This window comes from Loxodonta africana, chromosome 19, assembly GCF_030014295.1.
Source record: "Loxodonta africana isolate mLoxAfr1 chromosome 19, mLoxAfr1.hap2, whole genome shotgun sequence".
Lineage (NCBI taxonomy): Eukaryota > Metazoa > Chordata > Mammalia > Proboscidea > Elephantidae > Loxodonta > Loxodonta africana.
Genome location: NC_087360.1, coordinates 38887908 through 38915600, shown reverse-complemented (window position 1 = coordinate 38915600; position 27693 = coordinate 38887908). Strand labels below are relative to the sequence as shown.

Sequence of the window (27693 nt, the reverse complement as noted above, 5' to 3'; positions counted from 1 at the left end):
ATGAATATGCCCTTCCAAAGACTAATTATACATAGTCTTGCTATTCTCTTTCTATAGGCCATATGTTGGGCTTCTAAAAATTTGAGCCACTTATTAGTATAAGAAAAACATTGACAGTTTATATTGGTATTTAACAATAAATCTTAACAAAACTCCAACCTCTAAGTCTGGTATCCATCAAACCAACTAATGGGTTTTCCTCTCATTAGGAGTAAAGAATCTAGACTCTATATTTAATTTTATGGATAAGAGCCTGAGGTTAACAAAACAGGTTTCATTAGTAATGGTGTGAACAACACTTTAATTCAGAGTTGAGAGGTCATGAGACTTTCACTTTTGTGGCACTATACAAAGAAGAAATGACACATTAATTTGTAGATCCCTAATGGTATCATTTCTTGCATTAAGGCATTTTTCTAATATCTCTGGAATATTTATAAAGGTCCTCTCTAGTTCAAATATTTCTGTCCTAACAATTCGGCCTTAACAAAAGAGTTAGAAGCATACCAAACCAAACCAAACCCAGTGCCATCAAGTCAATTCTGACTCATACACACCCATAAACACACACACACACACACACATATGTGAAATCTCTCATGAAAGTAAACCAATATGTTGAATTATTAGGCTGAGTGGCCCATGCGGCAATCAGAAAGACTTAGGCAGGATGTTAAGGGCTGGTGAAAATCAAGTATGAGATGAAGATTTTAATTAAAAAGGGCAAAAAATGCCAAATGATAAAAGATTTTATTAACTGTGCATGACCAGTTAAACTATATTTGAAAGGAGACAGACATGAGTAAGGAGGTTATTTTTAGTCAGCAGCAGCAAGCTGATAAATACTGTTAAGGATACAACAGTGTGTCCAGTAGTTTTTGGAACACACCACTATGTAATTTTTCCTGTCTCCAGGGAATCTGCTTATTTTTCCTTGATGGCAATGGTGATATGGCCACATCTTGTTCTTCTACCTCCAGTTTACAGTATGGAGCATATTTGCAAAACAAACAAACAAAAAAAAACATGTTTCCACAAAGGTATTCCAGAGTACCATCAACCCAGGAATGTGTTTAAAAAAAACTTCATAGGGCATGACCTATCCATGTGCCAGGCAATTCTTTTTTCAGATTTATAAAATTGTACTTCCAGATTCCTGGCTGAAACAGAGGTGTTGGTGTGAGTTCTACTCTTGGCTTGCCAATAGTATACTCATGCTAAAAATAGACTTATGGAAGTAAGTCCTTGACAGTTAAATAGCAATGTGTTCTCCAGTGGTAGAAGGAAACTGCTAAGATAATAACTGGAAAAATATTTCATATTAGCTGAGTTTCAGAATTCATTGAGTTTCAGAACACATGTTCATCAGGATAATTGGAAGGGCTTTAAGCTATTTCATTGCAATGTTTAATTAATCATGTTAAGCAACATATTTATATATTTTATATTCCCAGAGATTTATGATGGTACAGAATAGGTCATTGAAATATGATATTTAAGATATTATATTCAGTTTATAAAGTTTGAACAGCGAAATTAAAACTTGTATCTGAATTTTAGATAAGTGGAATTCCTCATTGAAGATTTTCTTGTGTTTTTTGTTCAATTTTGCCCCAAATCTAGTCAAGAGTATACGAAGTTATTATGGAAAATATCAACACTCTGAGAATTAGAAAACAGACTTCGTAAGAATTGTATTATACGAGTCCTCATCACCAAACAACATTTTCTTAATCATTAAAATTATAGACTTTATTTTACACATAAGTGAAAACTAAACCCCCTTGTAAGAACTGCTCTATGATATGTAGCAGAGCTGAGCTCTTATGATATTCAAGAAAGGAAGGAATATGAGACTACGGAGGAAGATGACCTTGTAGTCAGACATTATCAAACTTCAAAAAGGCTATTTGACAGGTATAGCAGTAGCATACACTTGAAAGAGGTCATGGAGTTTTTATGGTAAAATATTTAGGTCCTATAAAGGAAACTTATTTGTCTAGGGGAGTAAAATATTGAGAATCTCTAAAGGATCACAATGTTCATAGGAATAAAGTAATCTCTAAAAATCAAAAGATTTTAACTTTTCAAATACTTAACATAAATTTCTATTGATTAGAAAGATTACTTTCATCTTCAATCTCTCTTCTTTTTGGTTTCCAGCTCTTTCCGATTATCTGAAATATAGTTAAAGTATTTACACATTATCTTGAATTATTTCTTCTTGGCTTTATTCCAATTTTATCATCTATAGCTCTCTCACCACATTTCTTTTGATTGCCACTACATTATGCCTTTGCACTTCCTTGTTCTTTCTGTGCATCTATTTAATAACAATTTTCTTTGTTAATCTTTTCGTCATTCTGTGACAATTAAAAAATCCTTTTTACATAGATGGATGCTTTCATTTTTAAAGATATTGATCGGAAATGAATAACAACAAATAGCAGCTGGGAGATTTGAAGCTAGTATTTATTTTTATTAACAAGGGGAAATAGAAGTTGGTTATAAAGGTGGTAGTATTTAATAAGGATATTCTAACTTTGCTAGATGCAAAGAACTTTCCTTTCAATACTTTTCCTGGTTTCATTTCAATCTGTGCTTAAGTGGTTCTTGATAGTCTGAGATGACAAGTGGCGTTGGAACTGGTACCAGAATCCACCAGATTCTACAGCATTTCCACCTTCTTCGGCAGGATCCAATTTCATCCTCAACTGATCTGCAGATGTCTCTTCTGCAAGTGCCAGACAGATTGAGACAATGGTTTTCAGAAGCACCCACACCACTTCTTACTGTAGAAGAGAGTCAGTGAGGTAATTAGGCCATGAATAGGTGTTAAAACCATAATATCTCTCAAATGTCAGAAGAGGAGAGTTCAGCTATGAGCATTTCTAGGTGGAGCATTTCTCGAAACTGGACAAAAGATCTATTCAAGTGCACTGTCACTCTGACCCCCAGGTTCACTCTCTTTCTTGTTTACCTATTAACTCAAGTAGTAGATAACAAATCCTTCTCTCTCTTTCCTATAAATTCTTGGCATTACTAATTAAGACTTCAAAAATACTTGGATAAAAATCAAAATGAAACGACAAAGGGATGGACAAAATATGTGTCCCAAATGTATTAATTTCTTCATTACTTTAATTCTTTATATGCATCTTCAACAAATATTTCTTGCGTCTTCTATTTGCAAGACCTTTTTCTTTGTACCTGTAATAGAACAGTGAAAATAGTATATGTGTTCATTACTCTCACAGAATCTATATGCAGTGAATAAAATATGACTGCAGAAAAATAAATTAATAATTTCCAAAAGTGGCAAGTGCTTAGAACAAAATAATACAATAATAGGCTAGATATAGTCTGGACAATGGAATTGATAAAGATTTTATGAGGACATAACATTTGAGCTGAGGCCTGAATGAAGAGAATGATAGACAATCAAATCTTTGAGTGAGAGCATTATAGGCATGTAGAAGGGCAAGAGTAAGGTCCCTTACTTAGTTTGTTTGAAGAACAGAAAGAAGACCTGTATGGATGTAACATATTTGAAAAGGAATATCTTGATAAGAAATAAGGTGAGATAACGAGGTGAGAGATTGGATCAATATCTTGTATGACTTACAGGCCATGGTAAGCTTTCAAATCTTGCAATTGCCTTACCTTAGCTCCTTTAAGGTTCTTCTTTAAAAATGTTTAGTGTTTTACTTTTTTTCATCTCTTCTTTCCCCCTCTTCATTTAGATGAAGGGAAAAGGTGAAGGTTTCAGGAACATGTGACTTTGTGAGTACTCACTGAAGAGCACTTAAGTTAATATTTCAGTCTTTCAATTTCTCCATGTTGTAATCAGATCAGAAAGAAGCAGAAATGACTTTTTCGCTTCACGCTTAGGTCTAATTTACCTACCTCAGTGGTCAACAGTATCTCAGTCATACAGTATCTTAGTCAGAAGAAAAAGTAAATGTATGGACATTCTACCTGATTCTTCAATTTGTATCTAAAAGGATAAAGGGTATTGGAAAGTTAAAAATTGGTCATTGCAACTAGACCATTATTTCCTCTATATGATATATATTTTAATAAAGTTAATTCAATGGGAAATGCTCTTTGGTAAAACTGATGATTCAGGCTGCAATCTTCAAAATAAAATGACTGTCAATGGAAGAGCTAACTTAAGCAAGAGTTAGGAATAGGGCAGGTAATGACTTCAATTTTTTCATGCCTCTAAATTGATATTTTACATAATGTTAAGGGTTTATCATCCAAGAGATGATATTAAGTTCCATTTAATAATGAGTGAAACTTATTAAGGTAATATTTTTTAGTGTCATCCCATAACTTTTGTTTTCACCTGCTTATTGAGGCCATTCCTATCTAGGAATGGTAGGAAAATATCTTTCGATTAAAACTTGGTGATGGTGTTCCTGTTTACTGTAGTAGAACGATATATACATACGATACACTCAATTGAATCATTATTTAAACATGCATTTGAAAGGAGAGAACTGAAAAGAAAATCAACATTTACATCTAATAAACACTTTTTTAAAAATATGAAGACTATTGCCTTAAAAAATGAAAATTTTGTCTGAACACGACAACTGGCAAAGCATTTCATAGTAAAGTATTAGCTTCAATCCCATAAAAAGCAGAAGGAAAAGAAGATTGCCATCAGTCCTAAGAAGAAAAGCCATGATTTGAACCTACTGCTTTTTCTCCTCTTCTTCACCGTTTCCCTTCTGTTTTGTAAAACATTAAAAACAAACAGCAGATCACAAAATCATTGAGAAGAAAAGGACAGACAACTTAGGATGGAGTAACAATTAGGCTGATTATGACAGCACTCTTCAACAGCAAAAATGAAAGCCAAAAAAAAAAAAAGTGCACCAATATCATCAGATATTTAGAGAAAATAACTGTCAATATAGATTTGGGTACACAATAATCCCACATGTCAAGAATAAGGATGACATTAAGTAATTGTCAGATAAAAACTGAAATGATTTTCCTCCAAAAATCTGTGGCAAAGCCAACAGCATATCAAAAAAATAATTCATCATGACCAAGCGAGATTCATACCAGGTATGTAGGGATGGTTCAACATCAGAAAAACAATAAATATAATCCAACACATAAATAAAACAACAAAAAATCTGTGGTGAATAAAATTCTAAATATTCATCAGGGAGAATGAATGTAACCCAGAAGTTCATGTCAAAATCATGATGAAGTACCGATTAAACTGATGGTAATAATAATACCTTTAACATGTGGGGTTAGAAAAAACACAAGTAGTGATCTCTGTTAGGATGTAAGAATTTATGAAAGAAATTGCTCTCGTCCTAACAAAAAGAATAAGCTGGATAATCTATAGATCATAGATTTTTTTAAAGCCCTTTAGAGAGCTGAGGTCTCAAAGAAACCTAATTAATTAAAATCCAAAGTGATGAGGTCCTACTACTAGAGTAGGACCCATGAATGCATTCATTCTTGGGTGAACAGCAAGAGGAGAAAGCTGCTTATGTTGGAGATAAGAAAACAGCTGAACTTTGAACAAATGAGTGAGATCTGCTTTTGTTACTGTTAAGAATCACCGGGATTTCCAGATATAAGTGACTTTATCCGCCATGCGCTACTTGGAAACTCTATGGGGCAGTTCTACTCTGTCCTATAGGGTCGCTATGAGTCGGAATCGACTCGACGGCACTGGGTTTGGGTAAGTGTTTATGAGAAAGTTAGGGAGGAGAGCAAAAGAACTAAGTGTGACCCTTCTGAAGGACTGGCATGCAGGAGTTACTGAAATGTGAGGCCAGGAGAGGAGAACTGCAAAGTCTTATGCTGAGTGCTAGGTAGTAACAGTCTACCACTGGAGGTAGTTTGGGAAAGCTGGGAGAACCTCCACCCCCTCCCTCTAAGCAGAAGTTCACAAGTAGAGGAGTCTGAGGAGACCTGATGTTTGGGCAGGCAAGGACAGGCAGGAAAGCTGAGAAAAAATCTGTAGACACTATGGCCTTTTATTGAGTGTGGAGTAATTGCTGTATGAAGTTGGACAAGGAGTCCTGAGAGAGAACCTCCTGAAATGCAAGTGTGGAGTCCTGCTGAGTTTTTGTGCAGTGTTGGAAAGGAAAGAGAAGCTCCACTGGCACACTGTTCCTTACTTACTCTGTGATAGGGGAAAACTGTACGCAGGGGAGATTTGTAGGAAAATCAGGAATTCAATTTATCATCAAGGAGTGGATGGAGGCAGAGAAGAGGACTGGAAACAGTCCTGGGGCTCTACAGTATGAAGAGATTTTGGAGAACCCTCATAGGAAACTGAGGAAGCACCTTCAGTGATGTTGGCTGAGAATAAAGTGAATGTGCTATCTTGGAAACCAAATGAAGAAAGTATATTAAGAAAGGAGTGGTCATCTGTGTCATATGGTAATGATAGGCCAAGTGAGAAATGAGATTATTGTGTCTGTGACAAAAGCAGTTTCAGTTGCTGGATGCAAGGGAAGGGAGAAATGCCTGACCAGGATAAGAGAAAATGTTGTTTTTGCTCTTAGGTGCTGCCGAGTCAGTTCTGACTCACAGTGACCCTATGTACAACAGAACAAAACACTGCCATTCTCACAATCATTGTTACACTTGAGCCCATTTTTGCAGCCACTGTGTCAATCCATCTCATTGAGGGTTTTCCTCTTTTTTGCTGACCCTCTACTTTACCAAGCACGATGTCCTTCTCCAGGGACTGATCCCACCTGATAACATGTCCAAAGTATGTGAGATGTAGTCTCACCATCTTTGCTTCTAAGAAGCATTCTGGCTGTACTTCTTCCAGGACAGATTTGTTCATTCTTTTGGCAATTCACGATATATTCAATATTCTTCGCCAACATCGTAATTCAAAGGCTTCAATTCTTCTTCAGTCTTCCAGCTTTTGCCTGCATATGAAGCAGTTGAAAACACCATGGCTTGATTCAGGAGCACCTTAGTCTTCAAGGTGACATCTTTGATTTTTAAGCTATAAACAGATCTTTTGCAGCAGATTTGCCTAATTCAATATGTCTTTTGATTTCTTGACTGCTGCTTCCACGGGTGTTGTTTGCAGATCCAAGTAAAATGAAATCCTTGACAATTTCAATCTTTTCTCTGTTTATCATGATGCTGCTTTTTGGTCCAGTTGTGAGGATTTTTGTTTTCTTTATGTTGAAGTGGAATCCATTCTGAAGGCTGTAGTCTTTGATTTTCATCAGTAAATGCTTCAAGTTCTCTTTACTTTCAGCAAGCAAGGTTGTGTCATCTGCATACTGCAGGTTGTTAATGAGTGTTTCTCCAATCCTGATGCCTGTTCTTCTTCACATAGTGCAGCTACTTGAATTATTTGCTCAGTGTACAGATTGGATAAGTATGGTGAAAGGATACAACACTGACACACACTTTCTTGACTTTAAACCACGCAGTATCCCTTTGTTCTGTTTAAACAACTGCCTCTTGATCTATGCACAAGAGAGAATGAGAAGAGAGGAATCGGAGACAAACAGTATGGGCAACCATTGTAAAGTGTTTTGCTGCAAAATGGAGCAAAGAAATGTGGTGAGAGCTGGCAAAGGAATGTTTGTGTGCTTGTGGTTATAATCCAGTGGAAAAAAGGAAGTCAATACAATTGAGGGAGGAAGACTGTTGCAGAGAGATTCCTGAGTACATAAGAGGAGATGAAATCTATTGCATAAATCTGTAATATCCTTTTACCTCCCTGATTCTCTGGAGCATCTGTTGTGATGTTAACCAATTCATCCCTCAGATGGTTATTTTAGGCCTGTTTTCATCTTTTCACAATCAATGTCACCAGGTATTTATAAATTGTATTAGTCTTTTAAAAAATTTACATATTTTGTTGTTTTGAGGATATACACAGCAAAACATACACCAGTTCAACAGTCTCTACGTGTACCATTTAGTGACATTGATTATATTCTTCAAGTTGGGCAACCACTCTCACTCTCCTTTTCTGAGTTGTTCCTTCTCATTAACATAAATTTACTGTCCCCTAAGGTTCTTATATAATCTTTTAAGTTGCTGTTGTTAATTTGATCCCATACGGGTAGTTCTTAAAAGAATATAATGCTCAAGGCAGACTATTTTTACTAGTTAAGCTAAGCTATTGTTTGGTTTTAAGAAGACTTCAGGGAATATTTTTGGTTTAAGGTTTAAACATTGTTTTAGGGAAATAGTTTCAGGGGTTCATCCAAACTTCATGGCTCCAGGAAGTCTGGAGTCTATGTGAATTTGAAATTCTGTTCTGAATTTCCCCCTTATGAGCAGGATTCTTCTATAGAAACTTTGATCGAAATGTTCAGTAATGGTAGCCAGACACCATCCAGTCTTCTGGTCTCATGGCAAAGGAAGCTGTTGTTCATGGAGGCAATAAGCCACACATGTGATATCTTCCTTTTATTTCTGACAATCCTTAATCTTCTGTCACTGCAGGCAAATGGAGACAAATTGTTGTGCTTTGGATGGGTCCTTGCAAGCTTTTAAGACCGCAGGCACTACACAATGAACTAGGAGGTACAACAGAAGCACTAAATATGTTATTAAGCCAATTAACTGGGATGGCCCATGAAATCACAATCCTAAACCTCCAAAAAACCAAATCCCGTGAGGTTTTTGGTTGTACCTAAGCAGCCTCAGCAGCTACTGTTTCCTCCCCCCACTCCACACACTTTTGTCATTGTTGTAAATTATCACACTTTTGCCAAGTCAACTTTTAGCAGGTGTACAACTTATTGACAGCAATTACAACATCAACTGCGCAACTCTATCCTTAAACAATGTGATATTTCCATCACCATTAACCCCCTTTTTTTCTCCCTCCTGCCCCTAGTAACCACTAACAAACTTTCATCTCTATACATTTGCCTTTTCTTGTATTTTTGTATAAGTGAGGTCATGCAGTATTTGTCCTTTTGTGGTTGACTTATTTCACTCAGCATAATGTCTTCTAGCTCCATCCATATTGTAACATGTATCAAAACTTCATTTCTGTTGCTGGCTGAGTAATATTCCATTGCATGTATGTACCACATATTGATTATCCATTCACCCATTGACGGACATTTAAGTTGTTTCCGCCTTTTGGCTATTGTGAATAATGCTGCAATGAATATTAGTGTTTAAGTCTCCGAGTCTCTATTTTTAAGTCTGTAGGGTATACACATAGTAGTGGAATTGCTGGGCCATATGGTAGTTCTATTTTTAGTTTTCTGAGGAACCACCACATTATCTCCCACAACAGCTGTACCATTTTGCATTCCCACCAATGATGGATAAGAGTTCCAATTTCCCCACATCCTTGCCAACACTTGCTTTCAGTTTTTTTTTTTTTTTTTTTTTTAAATCTTAGCCGTCCTAGTGGGAGTGAAATGGTATCTCATTGTGATTTTGATTTGCATCTCTCTGATGGCTAATAGTAGCCCTGGTTGCACAGTGGTTAAGAGCTCAGCTGCTAACCAAAAGATCTGCAGTTCACAACCACCATTCGCTCCTTGAAAACCCTATGGGGGCAGTTCTATTCTGTTGCTATGAGTCAGAATCTACTCAATGGCAATGGGTTTGGTTTTGATTTTTGATGGTTAATAAGTCTGAGCATCTTTTCATGTGTTTGGAGGCCATTTAAATGGCCTCTGTGGTCAAATGTATACTCAGGTCCCTTGCCTATTATATAATTTTGTTATCTGTCTTTTTGTTGTTAAGTTTTCGAGGTTTTATATGTATTTTGCTTGATAGATTCTTGTCTGATGCATGGTTTCTGGAGATATTCTCCCAGTTGATAGCTTGTCTTTTCGTTTTTTTTGTAAAGTCGCTGGATGAAAAAATGTTTTTAATTTTTATAAGATCCCATTTATTTATTTTGTCTTATGCTCTTTGTGCTCTTGTTATTATATTTGCTAATCCATTTGTTAAAAGCTAGCCCTGACAGCTTTGCCTCTGAATTTTCTTTTAAGAATTTTATGATTTCAGTTTGATCATTCAGGCCCTTAATCCATTTTGAATTTGTTTTTGTGTATGGTATAAGGAATGGATCCTGTTTCATTTTTCTGCATGTGGAAATTTAATTTTGCCAGCACCATTTATTGAAGAGACTCTTCTTTCGCCATTGAATGGACTTAGCACCCCTGTCAAAAATCAGTTGACCAAAGATGTGTGGGTTTATTTCTGGACTCTCGAGTCTATTTCATTGGTCTATGTGTCTATTGTTATATCAGTATTAGGAAGTGTGAGTCCTCCTTTGTTCTTCTCTTTCAACATTGTTTTAGCTATTCAGAGCCTCTTGCCATTACTGATAAAGTACAGGATTGTTTTTTCTATTCTGTAAAGAAGGATGTTGGAATTTTGATTGGAATTGCACTGAATCTGTAGATTGCTTTGCATAGTACTGACATCTTAACAATATTGTCTTCCAATCTATGAACATGGAACATCTTTCCATTTATTTGAGTCTTCTTCAATCTCTTTCAGCAGTTTAGTTTTCATTGTATAAGTCCTTTACGTTCCTGGTTAGATTTATTCATAGGTATTTTATTCTCCTAGATGCTATTGTAAATGGAATTGTTTCCCAAATTCCCCTTTCAGATTTCCCATTGCTAGTGTGTAGGAACCCAACTAATTTTTGTTTGTTCATCTTGTACCCTGCAACTTTACTAAATACATCTATTAGCTGTAAAGTTTTCTTGTGGACTCTTTTGGATTTCCTATATATAGGATCATATAACCTGCAAATAGTGAAAATTTTACTTATTTTCCATTTGAATAAATTTTATTTATTTTTCTTGTCTTATTGCTCTGGCTAGGAATTCTAATACAATATTGAATAAAAGTGGTGAGAGTGGGCACCCTTGTCTTGTTCCCAGTTTCAAAGGGAAAGTTCTCAGTCTTTCTCCATTAAGTATAAGGCTGACTGTAATCTTTTTTAAAAATAATTTTTATTGTGCTTTCAGTGAAAGTTTACAAATCAAGTCAGTCTGTCACATATAAGCTTACATATACCTTACTACATACTCCCATTAACTCTCACCCTAATGAGTCAGCCTGCTCGCTGCTTCCAGTCTTTCCTTTTGTGACCATTTTATCAGTTTCTAACCCTCTCTACCCTCCCATCTCCCCTCCAGACAGGAGATGCCAACACAGTCTCAAGTGTCCACCTGATACAAGTAGCTCACTCTTCATCAGTATCTCTCTCCAACCCATTGTCCAGTCCCTTCCATGTCTGATGAGTTGTCTTCAGGAATGGTTCCTGTCCTGGGCCAACAGAAGGTTTGGGGACCATGACCGCCGGGATTCTTCTAGTCTCAGTCAGACCATTAAGTCTGGTCTTTTTATGAGAGTTTGGGGTCTGCATCCCACTGATCTCCTGCTCCCTCAGGGGTTCTCTGTTGTGCTCCCTGTCTGGGCAGTCATCAGTTGTGGCCGGACACCATCTAGTTCTTCTGGTCTCAGGATGATGTAAGTCTCTGGTTCATGTGGCTCTTTCTGTCTCTTGGGCTCATAGTTATCGTGTGACCTTGGTGTTCTTCATTCTCCTTTGACCCAGGCGGGTTGAGACCAATTGATGTATCTTAGATGGCCGCAGATGCCACACTTCAAAGTGGGATGCAGAATGTTTTCATAACAGAATTTATTTTGCCAATTGACATAGAAGTCCCCTTAAGCCCTAGTCCCCAAACCCCTGCCCTTGCTCTGCTGACCTTCGAAGCATTCAGTTTATCCCGGAAACTTCTTTGCTTTTGGTCCAGTCCAGTTGAGCTGACCTTCCCTGTATTGAGTATTGTCCTTCCCTTCACCTAAAGTAGTTCTTATCTACTAACTAATCAGTAAATAACCCTCTCCCAACCTCCCTCCCTCCCCCCTCTCATAACCACAAAAGAATGTGTTCTTCTCAGTTTATACTATTTCTCAAGATCTTATAATAGTGGTCTTATACAATATTTATCTTTTTGCATCTGACTAATTTCACTCAGCATAATGCTTTCCAGGTTCCTCCATGTTATGAAATGTTTCACAGATTCCTCATTGTTCTTTATCGATGCATAGTATTCCATTGTGTGAATATACCATAATTTATTTAGCCATTCATCTGTTGATGGACACCTTGGTTGCTTCCAGCTTTTTGCTATTGTAAACAGTGCTGCAATAAACATGGGTGTGCATATATCTGTTCGTGTAAAGGCCCTTATGTCTCTAGGGTATATTCCGAGGAGTGGGATTTCTGGGTTGTATGGTAGTTCTATTTCTAACTGTTTAAGAAAATGCCAGATAGATTTCCAAAGTGGTTGTACCATTTTACATTCCCACCAGCAGTGTATAAGAGTTCCAATCTCTCCGCAGCCTCTCCAACATTTATTATTTTGTGTTTTTTGGATTAATGCCAGCCTTTTTACCACTTGTTGGAGTGAGATGGAATCTCATCGTAGTTTTAATTTGCATTTCTCTAATGGCTAGTGATCGAGAGCATTTTCTCATGTATCTGTTAGCTGCCTGAATATCTTCTTTAGTGAAGTGCGTGTTCATATCCTTTGCCCACTTTTTGATTGGGTTGTTTGTCTTTTTGTGGTTGAGTTTTAACAGAATCATACAGATTTTAGAGATCAGGCTCTGGTCGGAGATGTCATAGCTGAAAATGTTTTCCCAATCTGTAGGTGGTCTTTTTGCTCTTTCGTTGAACTCTTTAGATGAGCATAGGTGTTTGATTTTTAGGAGCTCCCAGTTATCTGGTTTCTCATCGTCCTTTTTAGTAATGTTTTGTATTCTGTTTATGCCTTGTATTAGGGCTCCTAACGTTGTCCCTATTTTTTCTTCCATGATCTTTATCCTTTTAGTCTTTATATTTAGGTCTTTGATCCACTTGGAGTTAGTTTTTGTGCATGGTGTGAGGTATGGGTCCTGTTTCATATTTTTGCAAATGGATATCCAGTTATGGCAGCACCATTTGTTAAAAAGACTATCTTTTCCCCAATTAACTGACACTGGGCCTTTGTCAAATATCAGCTGCTCATATGTGGATGGATTTATATCTGGGTTCTCAATTCTGTTCCATTGGTCTATGTGCCTGTTGTTGTACCATTACCAGGCTGTTTTGACTACTGTGGCTGTATAATAGGTTCTAAAATCAGATAGAGTGAGGTCTCCCACTTTCTTCTTCTTTTTCAGTAATGCTTTACTTATCCGGAGCCTCTTTCCCTTCCATATGAAGTTGGTGATTTGTTTCTCCATCACATTAAAAAATGTTCTTGGAATTTGGATCGGAAGTGCATTGTATGTATAGATGGCTTTCGGTAGAACAGACATTTTTACTATGTTAAGTCTTCCTATCCGTGAGCAAGTATGTTTTTTCCACTTATGTAGGTCCCTTTTAGTTTCTTGCACTAGTACTTTGTAGTTTTCTTTGTATAGGTCTTTTACATCTTTGGTAAGATTTATTCCTAAGTATTTTATCTTCTTGGGGGCTACTGTGAATGGTATTGATTTGGTGATTTCCTCTTCGATGTTCTTTTTGTTGATATAGAGGAATCCAAGTGATTTTTGTATGTTTATCTTATAACCTGAGACTCTGCCAAACTCTTCTATTAGTTTCAGTAGTTTTCTGGAGGATTCCTTAGGGTTTTCTGTGTATAAGATCATGTCATCTGCAAATAGAGATAATTTTACTTCTTCCTTGCCAATCCGGATGCCCTTTATTTCTTTGTCTAGCCTAATTGCTCTGGCTAGGACTTCTAGCATAATGTTGAATAAGAGTGGTGATAAAGGGCATCCTTGTCTGGTTCCCGTTCTCAAGTGAAATGCTTTCAGGCTCTCTCCATTTAGAGTGATGTTGGCTGTTGGCTTTGTATAGATGCCCTTTATTATTTTGAGGATTTTTCCTTCAATTCCTAATTTGCTGACAGTTTTTATCATGAATGGGTGTTGGACTTTGTCAAATGCCTTTTCTACATCAATTGATAAGATCATGTGGTTTTTGTCTTTTGTTTTATGTATATGAAGGATTACATTAATGGTTTTTCTAATATTAAACCAGCCTTGCATACCTGGTATAAATCCCACTTGGTCGTGGTGGATTATTTTTTTGATATGTTGTTGAATTCTATTGGCTAGAATTTTGTTGAGGATTTTTGCATCTATGTTCATGAGGGATATAGGTCTGTAATTTCCTTTTTTTGTGGTGTCTTTACCTGGTTTTTGGTATCAGGGACACGGTGGCTTCATAGAATGAGTTAGGGAATATTCCATCCTTTTCTATGCTTTGAAATACTTTTAGTAGTAGTGGTGTTAACTCTTCTCTGAAAGTTTGGTAGAACTCTGCAGTGAAGCCGTCCGGGCCAGGCCTTTTTTTTGTTGGGAGTTTTTGGATTACCGTTTCAGTCTCTTTTTTTTGTTATGGGTCTATTTAGTTGTTCTACTTCTGAATGTGTTAGTTTAGGTAGGTAGTGTTTTTCCAAGAATTCATCCATTTCTTTTAGGTTTGCAAATTTGTTAGAGTACAATTTTTCTTAATAATCTGATATGATTCTTTTAATTTCAGTTGGGTCTGCTGTGATATGGCCCACCTTGTTTCTTATTTGGGTTATTTGTTTCGTTTCCTGTATTTCTTTAGTCAGTCTGGCCAATGGTTTATCAATTTTGTTAATTATTTCAAAGAACCAGCTTTTGGCTTTGTTAATTCTTTCAATTGTTTTTCTGTTCTCTAATTCATTTGGTTCAGCTCTAATTTTTATTATTGTTTTCTTCTGGTGCCTGATGGATTCTTTTGTTGCTGCCTTTCTATTTGTTCAAGTTGTAGGGATGACTGTAATCTTTTCATATGCACCCTATATCATATTGAGGAATTTTCCTTCTATTCCAGTTTTCTTTACGGCTTTCGTCAGGAAAGTGTGTTTGATTTTATCAAATGTTTTTTCTACATCCGTACAGATGATTGTGTGGTTCTTTTCCTTTGTTCTACTCATGTCATGTATTACGTTGATTGATTTTCTAATGTTGAATCATCCCTGCCTTCCTGGAATAACTCCCACTTAGTCTTGGTTTATGACTCTTTCAATATGCTGTTGGATTCTGTTTGCTGGTATTTTGTTGAGGGTTGTTGCATCTGTATTCATAAGAGGTATTGGCCTGTAGTTTTCTTTTCTTGTGGTGTGTTTGTCTGATTTGGGTGTCAGGGTTATGTTTTCTGCATGTAATGAATTAGGGGGTATTCCTTCCTTCTATGTCGTTTGAAGATATTAAACGGTATTGGTTTCAATTCTTCTCTAAATGTTTAGTAGAATTCATCAGAATTTTGTGGAATTCTCTAAATGTGTGGCCGAAATCTCCTGTGAAGCCATCTGGTCCAGGACTTTTTTTTTGGGTGGGGGAGGTTTTTGATCACTGTTTCAATCTGTTCATTTGTTATGGGTCTTTTGAGACTTTCCAGTTCCTCTTGAGTCCGCTTGAATAGGTTGTGTGCTTCTAAGAATTTTTGTTTCATCTAGCTTATACAGTTTGTTGCCATGCAGTTGCTCATAATATTCTGTCATAAATCTGTTTTTATGTGGTCTGTTGTAATGTCCCCTCTATCATTTTTTATTTTGGTTATTTGCATCTTTTCTTTGTCAACCTAGCTAAAGATTTGTCAATTTTATTGATCTTTTCAAAGGACAAAATAATTTTTTAATTCTCTCTATTGTTTTTCTATTTTATTAGTGTTTTAGTAAGACAACTTTCTGTTTTGTTGACTTTCTTGAATTTTTTCATTCATTAATTTCACTGATTTATACATTTGTATTTATTATTTCTTTCCCTGTATTTTTTTAGATTTATTACAGTGTTTTTTTTCTAAAGTCTCAACATTGTTGCTTAATATTCATTAAATATTTATCATTCATCTTTTCTAATAGCTGTATTAACCCCTTGCCATTGAGTTGATTCTGACTCGGAGAGGCCCTTTAGGAAAGAGTAGAATGGCCCCACAACGTTTCCAAGGAGTGGTTGGTGGATTTAAGCTGCCGACCTTTTGGTTAGCAGCCAATCTCTTAACCAATGCTCCACCAGGGCTCCATTATCCATATTAAGGTCACTGATTTTTCTCTAAATACTTATTCACCTTTATCTTATAAGTTTTGATGTTTAGATTTTTTAGTGGAATTCATTTTTCTAATTAATATTTTGACACGTCTGCTGACATATATCTAATTTAGAAGTATACCTTTTAATTTCCAAATATCTTTTTTTAGTGATCTAGCTTAAATGAATTTGGTTCAAAGAAAATACTTTAAATGATTTCAATTTATTTTTAATTTTTTGGAAGTTTTCTGTAAATTTTATTTTCTCCTCTTTATAAGTACAAAGAAGAGGAAGCTTCTGAGTTCATATGAGACTTGACTCTAGTCAGTGAAGACATTCAGTCTCCAGTTACCCCTCTTAATTACATTGTATGCAATGCTGTTTTTTTTTTTTTTAATTGTACTTTAGATGAAGGTTTACAGAACAAACTAGTTTCTCATCAAACAGTATACATGTTGTTCTAGGACATTAGTTAACAACCCCATGACATGTCAACATTCTTCCTTCTCAACCCTGGGCTCCCTATTACCTGTGTTCCTCTTCCTCCTGCCTTCCAGTCACTGCCCCAGGGCTGGTGTACCCCCTTTAACCTTGTTTTGTTACATGGGCCTGTTCAATCTTTAGCTGAAGGGTGAACCTCAGGAGTGACCCCATTACTGAGCTGAAAGGATGTCCCGGGGCCATACTCTCAGGGTTTCTCCAGGTTGGCAAGTCTGGTCTTTCTTTTAGAGTTAGAATTTTGCTGTACATTTTTCTTCAGCTCAGTCCAGGACCCTCTTTTGTGATCCCTGTCAGAGCAGTCAGCGGTGGTAGCTGGGCACCATCTAGTTTTACTGGACTCAGTCTAGTGGAGGCCATGGTAGATGTGGTCCGTTAACCCTTTGGAGTAATCTCTCTTTTTCTTTAGTTTTCTTCATTCTTCCTCACACATATTCTTTAAAAACTGTTATGCCAGTTGAGCTAGATGTCCCTGGAGACCATTGTCCCCACAGCCCTCAGCACAACAATTCAGTCCCTCAGGGAGTTTGGATGTGTCTGTGGAGCTACCATGACCTTGCCTTGTATAGGTCGTGCTGGCTTCCCCAGTACTGTGTAATGTCTTACCCTTCCCCAGTGTTTCCACTTACCTGTTGTCTAATTAGGAAACGCTGGTGACATAGTGGTTAAGGGCTATGGCTGCTAACCAAAGGGTCGGCAGTTCGAATTAGCCAGGTGCTCCTTGGAAACTCTATGGGGCAGCTCTACTCTGTCCTATAGGGTCACTATGAGTTGAAATCGACTCGATGGCACTAAGTTTGCTTTTTTTTCATATTGTCTAATTAAGTGTTTTTCCATCTTCACTCCACCCTCGTAACCATCAAAGATTGCTCCTTTTTACAGTAGCGGTCTCATACAATATTTGTCCTTTTGTGATTGACTTACTCCACTCAGCAGATTCATCCACGTTGTGAGATGCTTTACAAATTCATCGTTTTTCTTTATCGTTGAGTAGAACTCCATTGTGTGTATGTACCACAGTGTGTTTTTCCATTCATCTGTTGATGGGCATCTAGGTTGTTTCCATCTTTTTGGTATTGTGAACAATGCTGCGATGAACATGGGTGTACATATATCTATTCTTGTGATGACTCATTTCTCTAAGGATATATTCCTAGGAGTGGGATTGCTGGGTCGTATGGTATTTCTATGTCTTGCTTTCTAAGAAAGTGCCACATTGTTTTCCAAAATGGTTGTATCATTTTGCATTCCCACCAGCAGTGCATAAGAGTTCTGATCTCCCCACAGCCTCTCCAACATTTGTTATTTCCTGTTTTATTGATTCATGCCAGTAATTCCAGGGTGAGATGGTATCTCCTTGTGGTTTTGACTTGCATGTCTCCAATGGCTAGAGATCATAAGCATTTCCTCATGTGTCTGTTGGCAGCTTGAATGCCTTCTTTGGTGAAGTGTCTGCTCATTTCCTTTGCCCATTTTTTAAATTGGACTATTTACCTTTTTGTTGCAGAGGTGTTGGATTTTCTTGTAGATTTTAGAGATTAGACCTTTGTTTGATTTGTAATAGCCAAAAAATTTTCCCCAGTCTTTAGGTTCTCTTTTTACTCTTTTGGTGAAGTCTTTTGATGAACATAGTGATTAATTTTTAGAAGATCCCAGTTACCTAGCTTACCCTCTGGAGCTTGTGTGTTATTGGTTGTGGTTTGTATCCAGTTAATAGATACAATGTTATTAGGGCCTTTAGCATTGATCCTATTTTTTTTTTTCTATGAACTTCATGGTTTTTGGCTTCACATTTAGGTCTTTGATCCATTTTGAGTTAGTTTTTGTGTATGGTGTGAGGTATGGGTACTGTTTCTTTCTTTTTTTTTTTTTTTTTGCAGATGGACCATTAAAAAACCCCATCTTTCCCCCATTTGATGGGCTTTGGACGTTTGTCCAAGATCAGGTGACCATAGGTGGATGGATTTACATCTGAGTTCTCAATTCTGTTCCATTGGCCAATGTATCTGTCATTGTACCACTATCAGGCTGTATAGTAGTTTCCGAGGTCAGGTAGTGCAAGTCCTACTTTATTCTTCTTCAATAGTGCTTTATTTATTCAGGGCTTCTTCCCTTTCCATATAAAGTTAATGATAAGTTCTTTCATCTTTTTAAAGAATGTTGTTGGTATTTGGATCGGGATTGCATTGTATTTGTAAATTGCTTTGGATAGAATTGTCATTTTCACAATGTTAAGTCTACCTATCCACGGGCATTGTATGTTTTTCCATTTACGTAGATCTCTTTTGGTTTCTTGCAGTAGTATTTTGTAGTTTTCTTTGTATAGATCTTTTACATCAGTGGTTAAATTTATTCCCAAGTATCTTATTTTTTTTAGGGGCTATTATAAATGGTATTGTTTTCATTGTTATCTTTATTGGGGTATAGGAATCCAGCTGATTTTTGTATGTTTACGTTGTATCCTGCCACTCTGCTGAATCTTTCTGTTAGTTGCTGTAGTTTTCTCCTGGAGTTTTTTGGGTTTTCTATGTATCATATCATCTGCAAATAGGGACAGTTTAACGTCTTCATTACCAATCTGGATGCCCTTTATTTCTGTTTTTTGCCTTATTGGTCTAGCTAGGACTTCCAACACAATGTTAAATATGAGTGGTGATAAAGGGCATCCTTGTCTTCTTCCTGTTCTGAAGGGGAATGTTTTCAGCCTCTCTCCATTAAGAATGATGTTGGCAGTTGTTTTTGCATAGATGGCCTTTATTATGTTGAGAAATTTTCATTCTATACCTATGTTATTAAGAGTTTTTATCAGGAATGGGTGTTGGACTTTGTCAAATGCCTTTTCAGAGTCAATTGAGATGATCATGTGATTCTTTCCTTTTACTTATGTGGTGGATTACATAGATTGATTTTCTAATGCTGAACCATTCTTGCATACTTGATATGACTCCTACTTGGTCATTTTTTTTATATGATGCTGAATTCTATTGGCTAGAGTTTTGTTGAGAACTTTTTCATCTGTATTCATGAGAGATAAAAAAACAGTATTGCGCTGTAATTTGTGTGTGTGTGTGTGGTGTCTTTGCCTGGTTTTCGTATCAGGGTTATGCTGGCTTCATAGAATGAATTTGGAAGTATCACTTCCCTTTCTATGTTCTGAAATATTTTGAGTAGTAGTGGTGTAAGCTCTTATCTGAATGTTTGGTAGAATTCACCAGTAAAGCCATCTGGACCAGGGCTTTTTTTTTTTTTTGGTTGGGAGTTTTTTTTTTTTTTTTTTTTTTTCCAATTTCTACTCCTGTTATGGGTCTGTTCAGATGATCAACATCATTTTGTGTTAGTTTGGGTAGGTAATGTGTTTCTAGAAATTTGTCCATGTCCTCTAGGTTTTCAATTTTTTTTGAGTATTGTTTTTTATAATACCGTTATGATCCTTTTTATTTCAGTTTAGTCTGCTGTAATGTCCCCCATTTCATTTCTTATTTGGGTTATTTCCCACCTCTCCTGTTTTTCTTTTGTCAGTTTGGCCAGTGCTTTGTCGATTTTGTTGATCCTTTCAAAGAACCAACTTTTAGTTTTGTTGATTCTATTGTTTTTCTATTCTCTATTTCATATATTTCTGCTCTGATCTTTATTATTTCCTTTCTTCTGGTGGCTGTGGCCTTCTTTTGCTGTTCTCTTTCTATTTGTTCAGGTTGTGTAGCTAATGTTTTGGTTTTGTCTCTTCTTTTTTGATGTGTGTTTCTATTGCTATAAGTTGACCTCTGAGGATTGCCTTTGCTGTGTCCCAAAGGTTTTTGGTATGATGTGTTTTCATTCCCTTTTAATTCTAGGAATGTTTTGATTCCACCTCTGATGTATTCTATTCCCCAGTGTTTTTTAAGCAGGGTGTTATTCAGTTTCCATGGAATTGATTTTTTCCCTTAGTCTTCCTGTTGTTAATTTCTACTTTGATGGCATTGTGGTCAGAGAAGATACTTTGTATCATCTCAATATTTTGGATTTTGTTGGGGGTTGCTCTGTGGCCTAAGATGTGGTCTATCATGGAGAATGTTCCATGTGCGTTGGAAAAGAATGTGTACTTTACAGCTGTTGGGTGGAGTGTTCTATATATGTCTGTGAGGTCAAGTTGGCTGATCATGCTCTTTAGCTGTTCAGTATCTTTGTTGAGTTTTTTTCTAGATGTTCTGTCCTTTACTGACAGTGGTATGCTGAAATCTCCTAATATTATTGTGGAACTGTCAATGTCTCTTTTCAGTGCTTTTGGAGTTTGTTTTATTCATTTTGGAGCCCTGTCATTGGGTGTGTAGATGTTCATTATGGTTAAGTCTTCATAAAAGATTGTTCCTTTAATCACTATATAGTGCCCTTCTTTGTCTTTTATGGTGGATTGTGTTTTAAAGTCTATTTTAGCTGAGGTTAGTATTGCCATTCCTGCTCTTTTTTGGTAGTTATTTGCTTGATGTATTTTTTTCCATCCTTTGATTTTTAATAAATTTACATCTTTGTTTCTAAGGTGTGTCTCTTGTAGACAGCATATTGATGGAAAAAGTTTTTTTTTTTTTTTTTTTAATCCATTCTGTCACTCTGTGTCTCTTTATGGGTGCCTTTAGGCCATTTACATTCAGCATGATTATTGATAGGTGTGAGTTTATTGCTGTCATTTTGTAGTGCTTTTTTTGTGCTGCTAACGTTTTCTTGGTTCCTCTTACTGTCCTGTGAAAAGTTCCTTTTGTTCGTGGATTTCTTTTTCATTTCATTTATTTTTGCAGATTTTGTTTTTATTGAGACTATGTTTTTCTTCTTTATTTTGATGAGTATGTTTGTTAACTTTCTTTGTGGTGACCTTGAAATTTGTGCTTATCTTTCTAAGTTTCAACCCATCTATACTTGGTATGGCCCTGCCTTTCTCTCCGTTAGAAAATTCTATACCTACACAGTTTATTCCCTCTTTCATTTTTCTGGTATTATTGTCATTTATTGATTAACCTCCCTGGTTCCCTTTGCAGTTATTTTGGTTTTGGATAGTCCTTGAGATTTCGTTTCCTATGTTGGTATCTGGCTGGTACATGATTGCATCCTATATTCAGGCTGTGGTCTGATGTCTGTTGTCAGACCAAAGTACTCCCTTTAATAATGCTTGTAAGTTTGGTTTGGTTTTTTCATATTCCCTTAATTTCTGATTTTCTGGAAATGTCCTAGTTTCACCATCACATTTGAATGAGAATTTTGCAGGATACATTATTCATAGTTGGCAATTCTTTTCTTTCAAGGTTTTATATATGTCATCCCATTGCCTTCTTGCCTGTATGGTTTCTGCTGAATAATCAGAGTTTAGTCTTATTGTTTCTCTTCTGTATGTGGCTTATTTTTTTTCTTGAGCTGCTGTCAGGATTTTTTCTTTGTCTTTGGTTTTAGCTAGTATGATGATGATATGCCTTGGTGATTTTCTTTTGGGGTCTATCCTTTATCAGGATTGTTGAGCTTCTTGGATGGTCAGCTTTTCATCGTTCATGATATTAGGGAAGTTCTCTGTCAGCAATTCTTCAATGATCCTCTCTGTGTTTTCCATTTTCTCTCCCTGTTCTAGAATTCCAGTTACTTGTTAATTTTTGCTTTTGATTGTATCCCACATAATGCTCAGCATTTCGTATTTCTTCATTCTTTTTTCTGGTTTTTCCTCAGAGTTGCATTCAAGTGTTTTTCTTCAAATTTGCTAATCCTGTCTTCCATCATTTCAAATTTGTTCCTCAGCCCTTCTATGATACTGTCCATTTCTGAATTCTTGTTGTTTACCTTTTCAATTTCTAATGGTTGTTCTTGTATGATTTCTAATTGTGAATTCGTTTTGACCTTTTGATTGTGTTTTCTTTTCCTGAATTCTTCCATTTTTTGGTCTGTATTTTGCATGAATTTGCCTTTTCCATAAATTTGCCTATTTTTTCCTCATTTTTGTCTGATTTTTGCTTCTACTTTTGGAAAGCTCTGAATATTCCAGATTCGAATTCCCTGTCAGGTAGTTCTAGTGCTTTTTCTTCTACTGGAAAGCCTCCTGGTATTTAATTTAGATGCCTACGGGAACCATCTTGTCCTTTTTAAAATATGTTTTGATATTATCTGCTGTCTTCAGGACGTTCAGTAGTTATTTTCTTAATTTCTTGATTGTAGACTTGTTTGTTTTATTTGATTATGTCAGAGGAGGTGAGTTGTGCATTCTTTGTTGTTTGCTCATCTGAAGTTGCAATACTTCTTGCCTCCTTGTCCAGTGGGCAGGGAGAGTAAGTCAGCTGTGTTGCAGCACGGCAGGTTCAGCTGAAGCGGAGGGGCTGGGATGGGTTTTTTTGGCACGTGTCAGGGCCAACAGGTAGGGCCAGGAATCAGTACTGAGTAGGTTCTGGTAGGCTCTGTCTGTGCTGCTCCGGGGTGTGATGTTCAGTGCACCCTGCAGGTAGGCAGGAAAGTGGGGGGAGGTTGTGATGTGTGGATCGTAATATTGGTATGGAAAGGAGGATAGAGAAAGAGGAGTGAAAAACAACAAAGGAAAAAATCATTAAGGGAGCTTGCTGTTGGAGTGGAGAGGTAAGAATTCAAGAAATGGAGAAAAGCAAAAAGGAAAAAAAAAGATGGAAAAAGAAAAAAAAATAAGTAGATAAAAATTTGGAAAAAAAGAAAGAAAAGCCCCCAGGGGTCCCACCAGTGTGGCTGCAAAGACTGAAGAAGTGGCTCACAGGCTGCGCAGTATAGCCTGGATAGAGGGAGTATAGATGTCACACAGCACCAAGTATTCAGAAGATGGGAAAAGAAGGTAACTATAGACAAATAAGAAATGAGGAAAGACAGAAAGGGAAGAAGAGAAAAAAAAGACATAAGAAATGCTCCCAGGGATCCCACTTATGTGGCTGCACAGATTGGGGGAGTGGCTCCTAAGCCATGCAGTGCAGTCCATCTAGAAGGCGCTACCAAGTGAGCAAAGAGAAAGAAAACAAACAAAATAGAACAAATCAAAACAAGCAAAAAAGAAAAAAAAAAAAGCCTCAGGGATCCCACCAGCATGGTGTCACAGGCTGGGGGAGTGGTTCCCCAGTGGAATGGGGCTTCCCAGCCTTTCAAGAAGAAGCAAAGATTTCACACAGAGCCAGGTGTTTGAGAGAAAGAGGAGTGAGGTGGTGGGAGGCACAGAAGAAACCAAAAGAAACAGAAAGGGGCAACACCAGCTCAGAGGCCCGGCCTGTGTGAGCTGGAGGAATCCAAGCAGCCTGGGGCAGAAGCAGTTGCCTCCCAGCCAAGAGACTGTGGCTGGCGGGAAGCAGAGGAGGCCAAGGTTGCGGGGGGCAGGAGAAGGGTGGGAGTTAGGAAAGCGTATATCACTCATTACCCGGTGGTTCTCTCCTGCTGGAAACTTCATGAAACTGCTTCCCATACTCCCTGTCTGCTGATCTGTGATGTGGATGGGGTGAATCCAAGCTGCGTGGATGCTACACTTGCCAGCTGGCTAAGCCACTGCAGTCAGCTGGGAAGCTTGGAAGTAGAGCAGCGGTAGAGAATGGGGGGTGGGAAAGCATGTATCACTGGTTACCAGGTGATCTGTCTTCTGCTGGGAGCTCCGTGAAGCTGCTTTCCCATGTTCCCTGTCCTCTGATACCCGACAGGAGTCCAAGATGGGGAATCCATGCTGCGTTAGCTGATAAGGAACTTCCACACGTATATTTCCTCACTCTCTGTACTCTGTTTCTTATTCCATTAGGTGTTTGCCTGAGTTCTTTATCTCTTCATTTGACACTTCAGGTTCCAGGAATGACGTTTGTCTCTGTTTTACTTAGTTTTTTGGGTCTTTGCTGTAGAGGGAGGTCATGGTGCTTCTGTCTATGGCAACATGTTGGTCAGAAGTGAATCTTCAAATTTTGATACTTGCTTTAAGACTGCATATATGGTCATTTTATATAAATGTTTTGGCTGCACTTTTTTTTTTTTAATGAGTATCCTGTAGTTGGATGCGGTGCTTTACGTTTATTAATAATTTTTTAGTTGTTGAGTGTGGTGTTCTAAGTTTGTTAATCATGTTGTTCAAATTTTCTTTGTGTTTACAGGTATTATTTGACTGTTTCACTTTTTAATTAGTGAGAAGAATGTATTAAAATATCTCATTATTATGGCATATATTTTCAATTTCTCTCTGAGTTCTGTAGTTTTATGTTTTGGCTTATGAGGCTGTATCATTTGGTGCATACAAGTGAAAAATTATTGTATATTTTTGTTGGATTGGATCTTTGAGCAATATGAAATGGCCTTTATTTGTAGGAAAGTTTTTGCCTTCAAGACTCTTTTTTTTTTTGATGATTAATATGCCCATGGGATATCTTTTCCATTGTTTTACACTCAACCTTTCTGAATGCTTACATTTTAGATGTGTTACTTGTACAATATAGCTGGGTTGCTTTATTTTTAAAATAATTCTGACCATCATTTCTTTGAATTAGAAAATTAATTTATTTACATTTAATATAGCCACTACTGTACTTGAGTTTAATTCTATTATCTTTTTTTGTTTTCTAAGGAGCCCTGGTGGCACAATGATTAAGTGCTCAGCTGGTAACCAAAAGTTCAGCAGTTTGAACTCACCAGTTGTTTTGTGGAAGAGAAGATATGGTGATCTTCCCCTGTAAAGTTTTCAGCCTAGGAAACACTATGGGAAAGTTCTACTCTGTCTTGTAGGGTCACCATGAGTCAGAATTGACTCAAAGTCACACAACAACAGCAAGAACAACAATATTTTGTTCCATATTTGCCTTAGCTGGTATTTGATTCATTTTTTCCTCTTTTTCTTGGACATTTTAAAACATCTCATTTTTTCTTTCTATTAGTTGGGAAAGTAAACTTTCTGTTCCTATTACTTTAATGGTTTTCACAGAATTAAATATCTGTGACATATCAAAGTCTAAAATTAATCAAAACATTTGCTCTCTTACATAATACGATTTTAGATTTTTGTAATAACCATTGAACTCCTTCCAATAATTTGCTTTTGTCCTCAAGCATTTTAATTTTACGTATATTTTTAATCCTCATCATTCTCAAATACTGTTGATGCTATTCTAAGCTTGTTCATCACAACTGTTGAAAATAGCTTAGTCTCACCCAGTAAAGCTGAAGATTCATATCAGATGAATCAATTGCATTCCAAAAACAACACCAAAAGGAACCAGGATATATGTGCAAGAATTTTTATAGTAGCATTATTTATAATAGCCAATAATGAGAAAAAAAGGAGATTTTCATCAAGATTGTGATAAAGTGTTTCATTCCTCTTACATCAACTGCAAAAAAGAGCAGTCAAAGGACTTTCATTTCCAGTTCTTATATTTAATACATTTTTCTTATCTTACTGAATTGTTATTCTACCTTATAATCTGTCAGTATTTCATTGTGTATAGGTAGTCCATTATTTCCTTAACTGTATTTTTATTGGTGAATCAGATGATCTCCAATTTTTGCTGTTACTGACGATGTGATGATTAACCTTGTACACATGTCATTATATATATGCATATATATTCTCTAAAGTAAGAGTCCTAGGTCCAAGGATGCAAAAATGAAGATTATTTTGTTTAATATATATATTGCTGATATGCTTGGTCCCATTCATGTCAGCAAGTCTTTCATGTCCCACAAACTATTTAAACTTTCTTTTTACATAATTGATAATCAGTCACTGAAAGCCTGACGTGTTGTTTCCAGATGTATGAATAGACTCCTAAACTGTGAGGTGCTTCTATTGACTCAATTATCTCTTATGAAAATGATGAGTTTGAACCTCAGAACCTTAATGACCCTCTTAGCACTAAATATTTATAATTTTGCAGAATTGTCTTTTGTATTATTGTCTCCATTTGTCAATCCCAAACATTTTCTTCTTTTAGAGCTCCCACGTTAGTATTCTAAAGTATTTTTTTATCCTTATTGCCTATTTGCCTCATTTTATGGGACTAGATTTATGTTTTGGTACCTGTTCTGTGTGACTATTATTTAAATAAGAATTCCTTTCTAGAATGTGGAACAGCAAGTTGATCTTCTCAGTGATCCCTCCCTAGGAACTGGAGCCTTCTTGCAGGTCTATGGCCTTTATATAGGGTGACCCAGTGGCCAGTTTGGCTAGGACAGTTCAAGTTTATGCCTGTTGTCCTGGCGCAGTTAGAATAGTGCTTCTTTTCATTTCCAAAAGTGACTAGTTTAGGTAAATAGTATGCATTCATACTACTTTTACAACTATGGACATACTTTTCCAATAATGAGAGTTGTGTATCATTCCTCAATGCTCTGGATTTCTTCAGAAGACAAGTGCCTAGATGACTGGGTTCCCCAAAACACTGTGTCTTTTTCACCTAGCCCTAGTTCATGCTGATAGGATTCTCTCCATCTTCTTCTGACCTAGTGAGTTGGAAGTAATGATAGATGCTGTTGCTATGCAATCTTGTCAGATCTACCTGCAAATAAACTTCCATGTCTCACCAAGGCATCTGAAGATGCAAAGTGAGGATAAAGCAGGATGTGACTGCAATAGATAGTTTGAGTAATGGTAAAGGAACTCCGAGAGAGCATGGTCTTTTTTCCCTATTCTGCCCCATTATAATACAAATGAAATTGTTGATATTGGATTTCTGAATTCTGAGGACTGATTCTAGGAGTTTTTCTGACCTGCCGTGTAGCCTTCTAAGCAGCAGAACCCACTATAATCAGCCTTCACCTTACCTGAGGGCAAGAAAATCAAAAAGAGGAGGAGAGCGAAGAGAAGCAAATGGAGTCGGATAGCCGAAGAGTCAGTCAAGAGAAGAAGCATCGACATGGTTGGAGCCTGCAGTCTCTGAGCATGGCAGGTTCAGGGCCTTTTATGAAACTCCCTGGCCTGTGGTTTGCTTTTGGTTACTAGAGCCTAACCAGAAGAGAATAGCTCAATCTCCCACGGGAAACCTCCAGGGACAAAAGTACATAAATGTGGTGATAACTCAATGGATGAAAAGGCAGGAGGTTAATTCTTTCCTTTCCTCACAGACAGGGTTTTCTAATTGGCAGCTGTTCTAAGCTATTTCTATACCCATATGCACCAATCATTGATCACAATTTGTA

At 36.9% G+C, this 27693-nt stretch overlaps 1 protein-coding gene across 1 annotated transcript; it reads right to left on the bottom strand.

Annotated features, from left to right (window-relative positions):
* Positions 1-2560: 2560 nt before the first annotated feature.
* On the bottom strand, positions 2561-27412 carry LOC111751306 (beta-defensin 109-like). The gene is made up of 2 exons (XM_023551214.1): positions 27319-27412; positions 2561-2792 (listed from the first exon to the last, which is right to left on the bottom strand). Exons 1-2 carry the CDS (start codon positions 27410-27412, stop codon positions 2587-2589), a joined length of 300 nt encoding a protein of 99 aa, XP_023406982.1. The 3' UTR covers positions 2561-2586.
* Between the last annotated feature and the right edge of the window lie 281 nt (positions 27413-27693).

Excerpts from the sequence above, each read along its gene's own strand:
- LOC111751306 (XM_023551214.1), bottom strand. The coding sequence starts at position 27,412 with ATGTCGATGCTTCTTCTCTTGACTGACTCTTCGGCTATCCGACTCCAT. Across the intron at positions 2,793-27,318 it reads TTTGATTTTCTTGCCCTCAG|TAAGAAGTGGTGTGGGTGCT; the intron begins GTAAGGTGAAGG and ends TCTCTTCTACAG.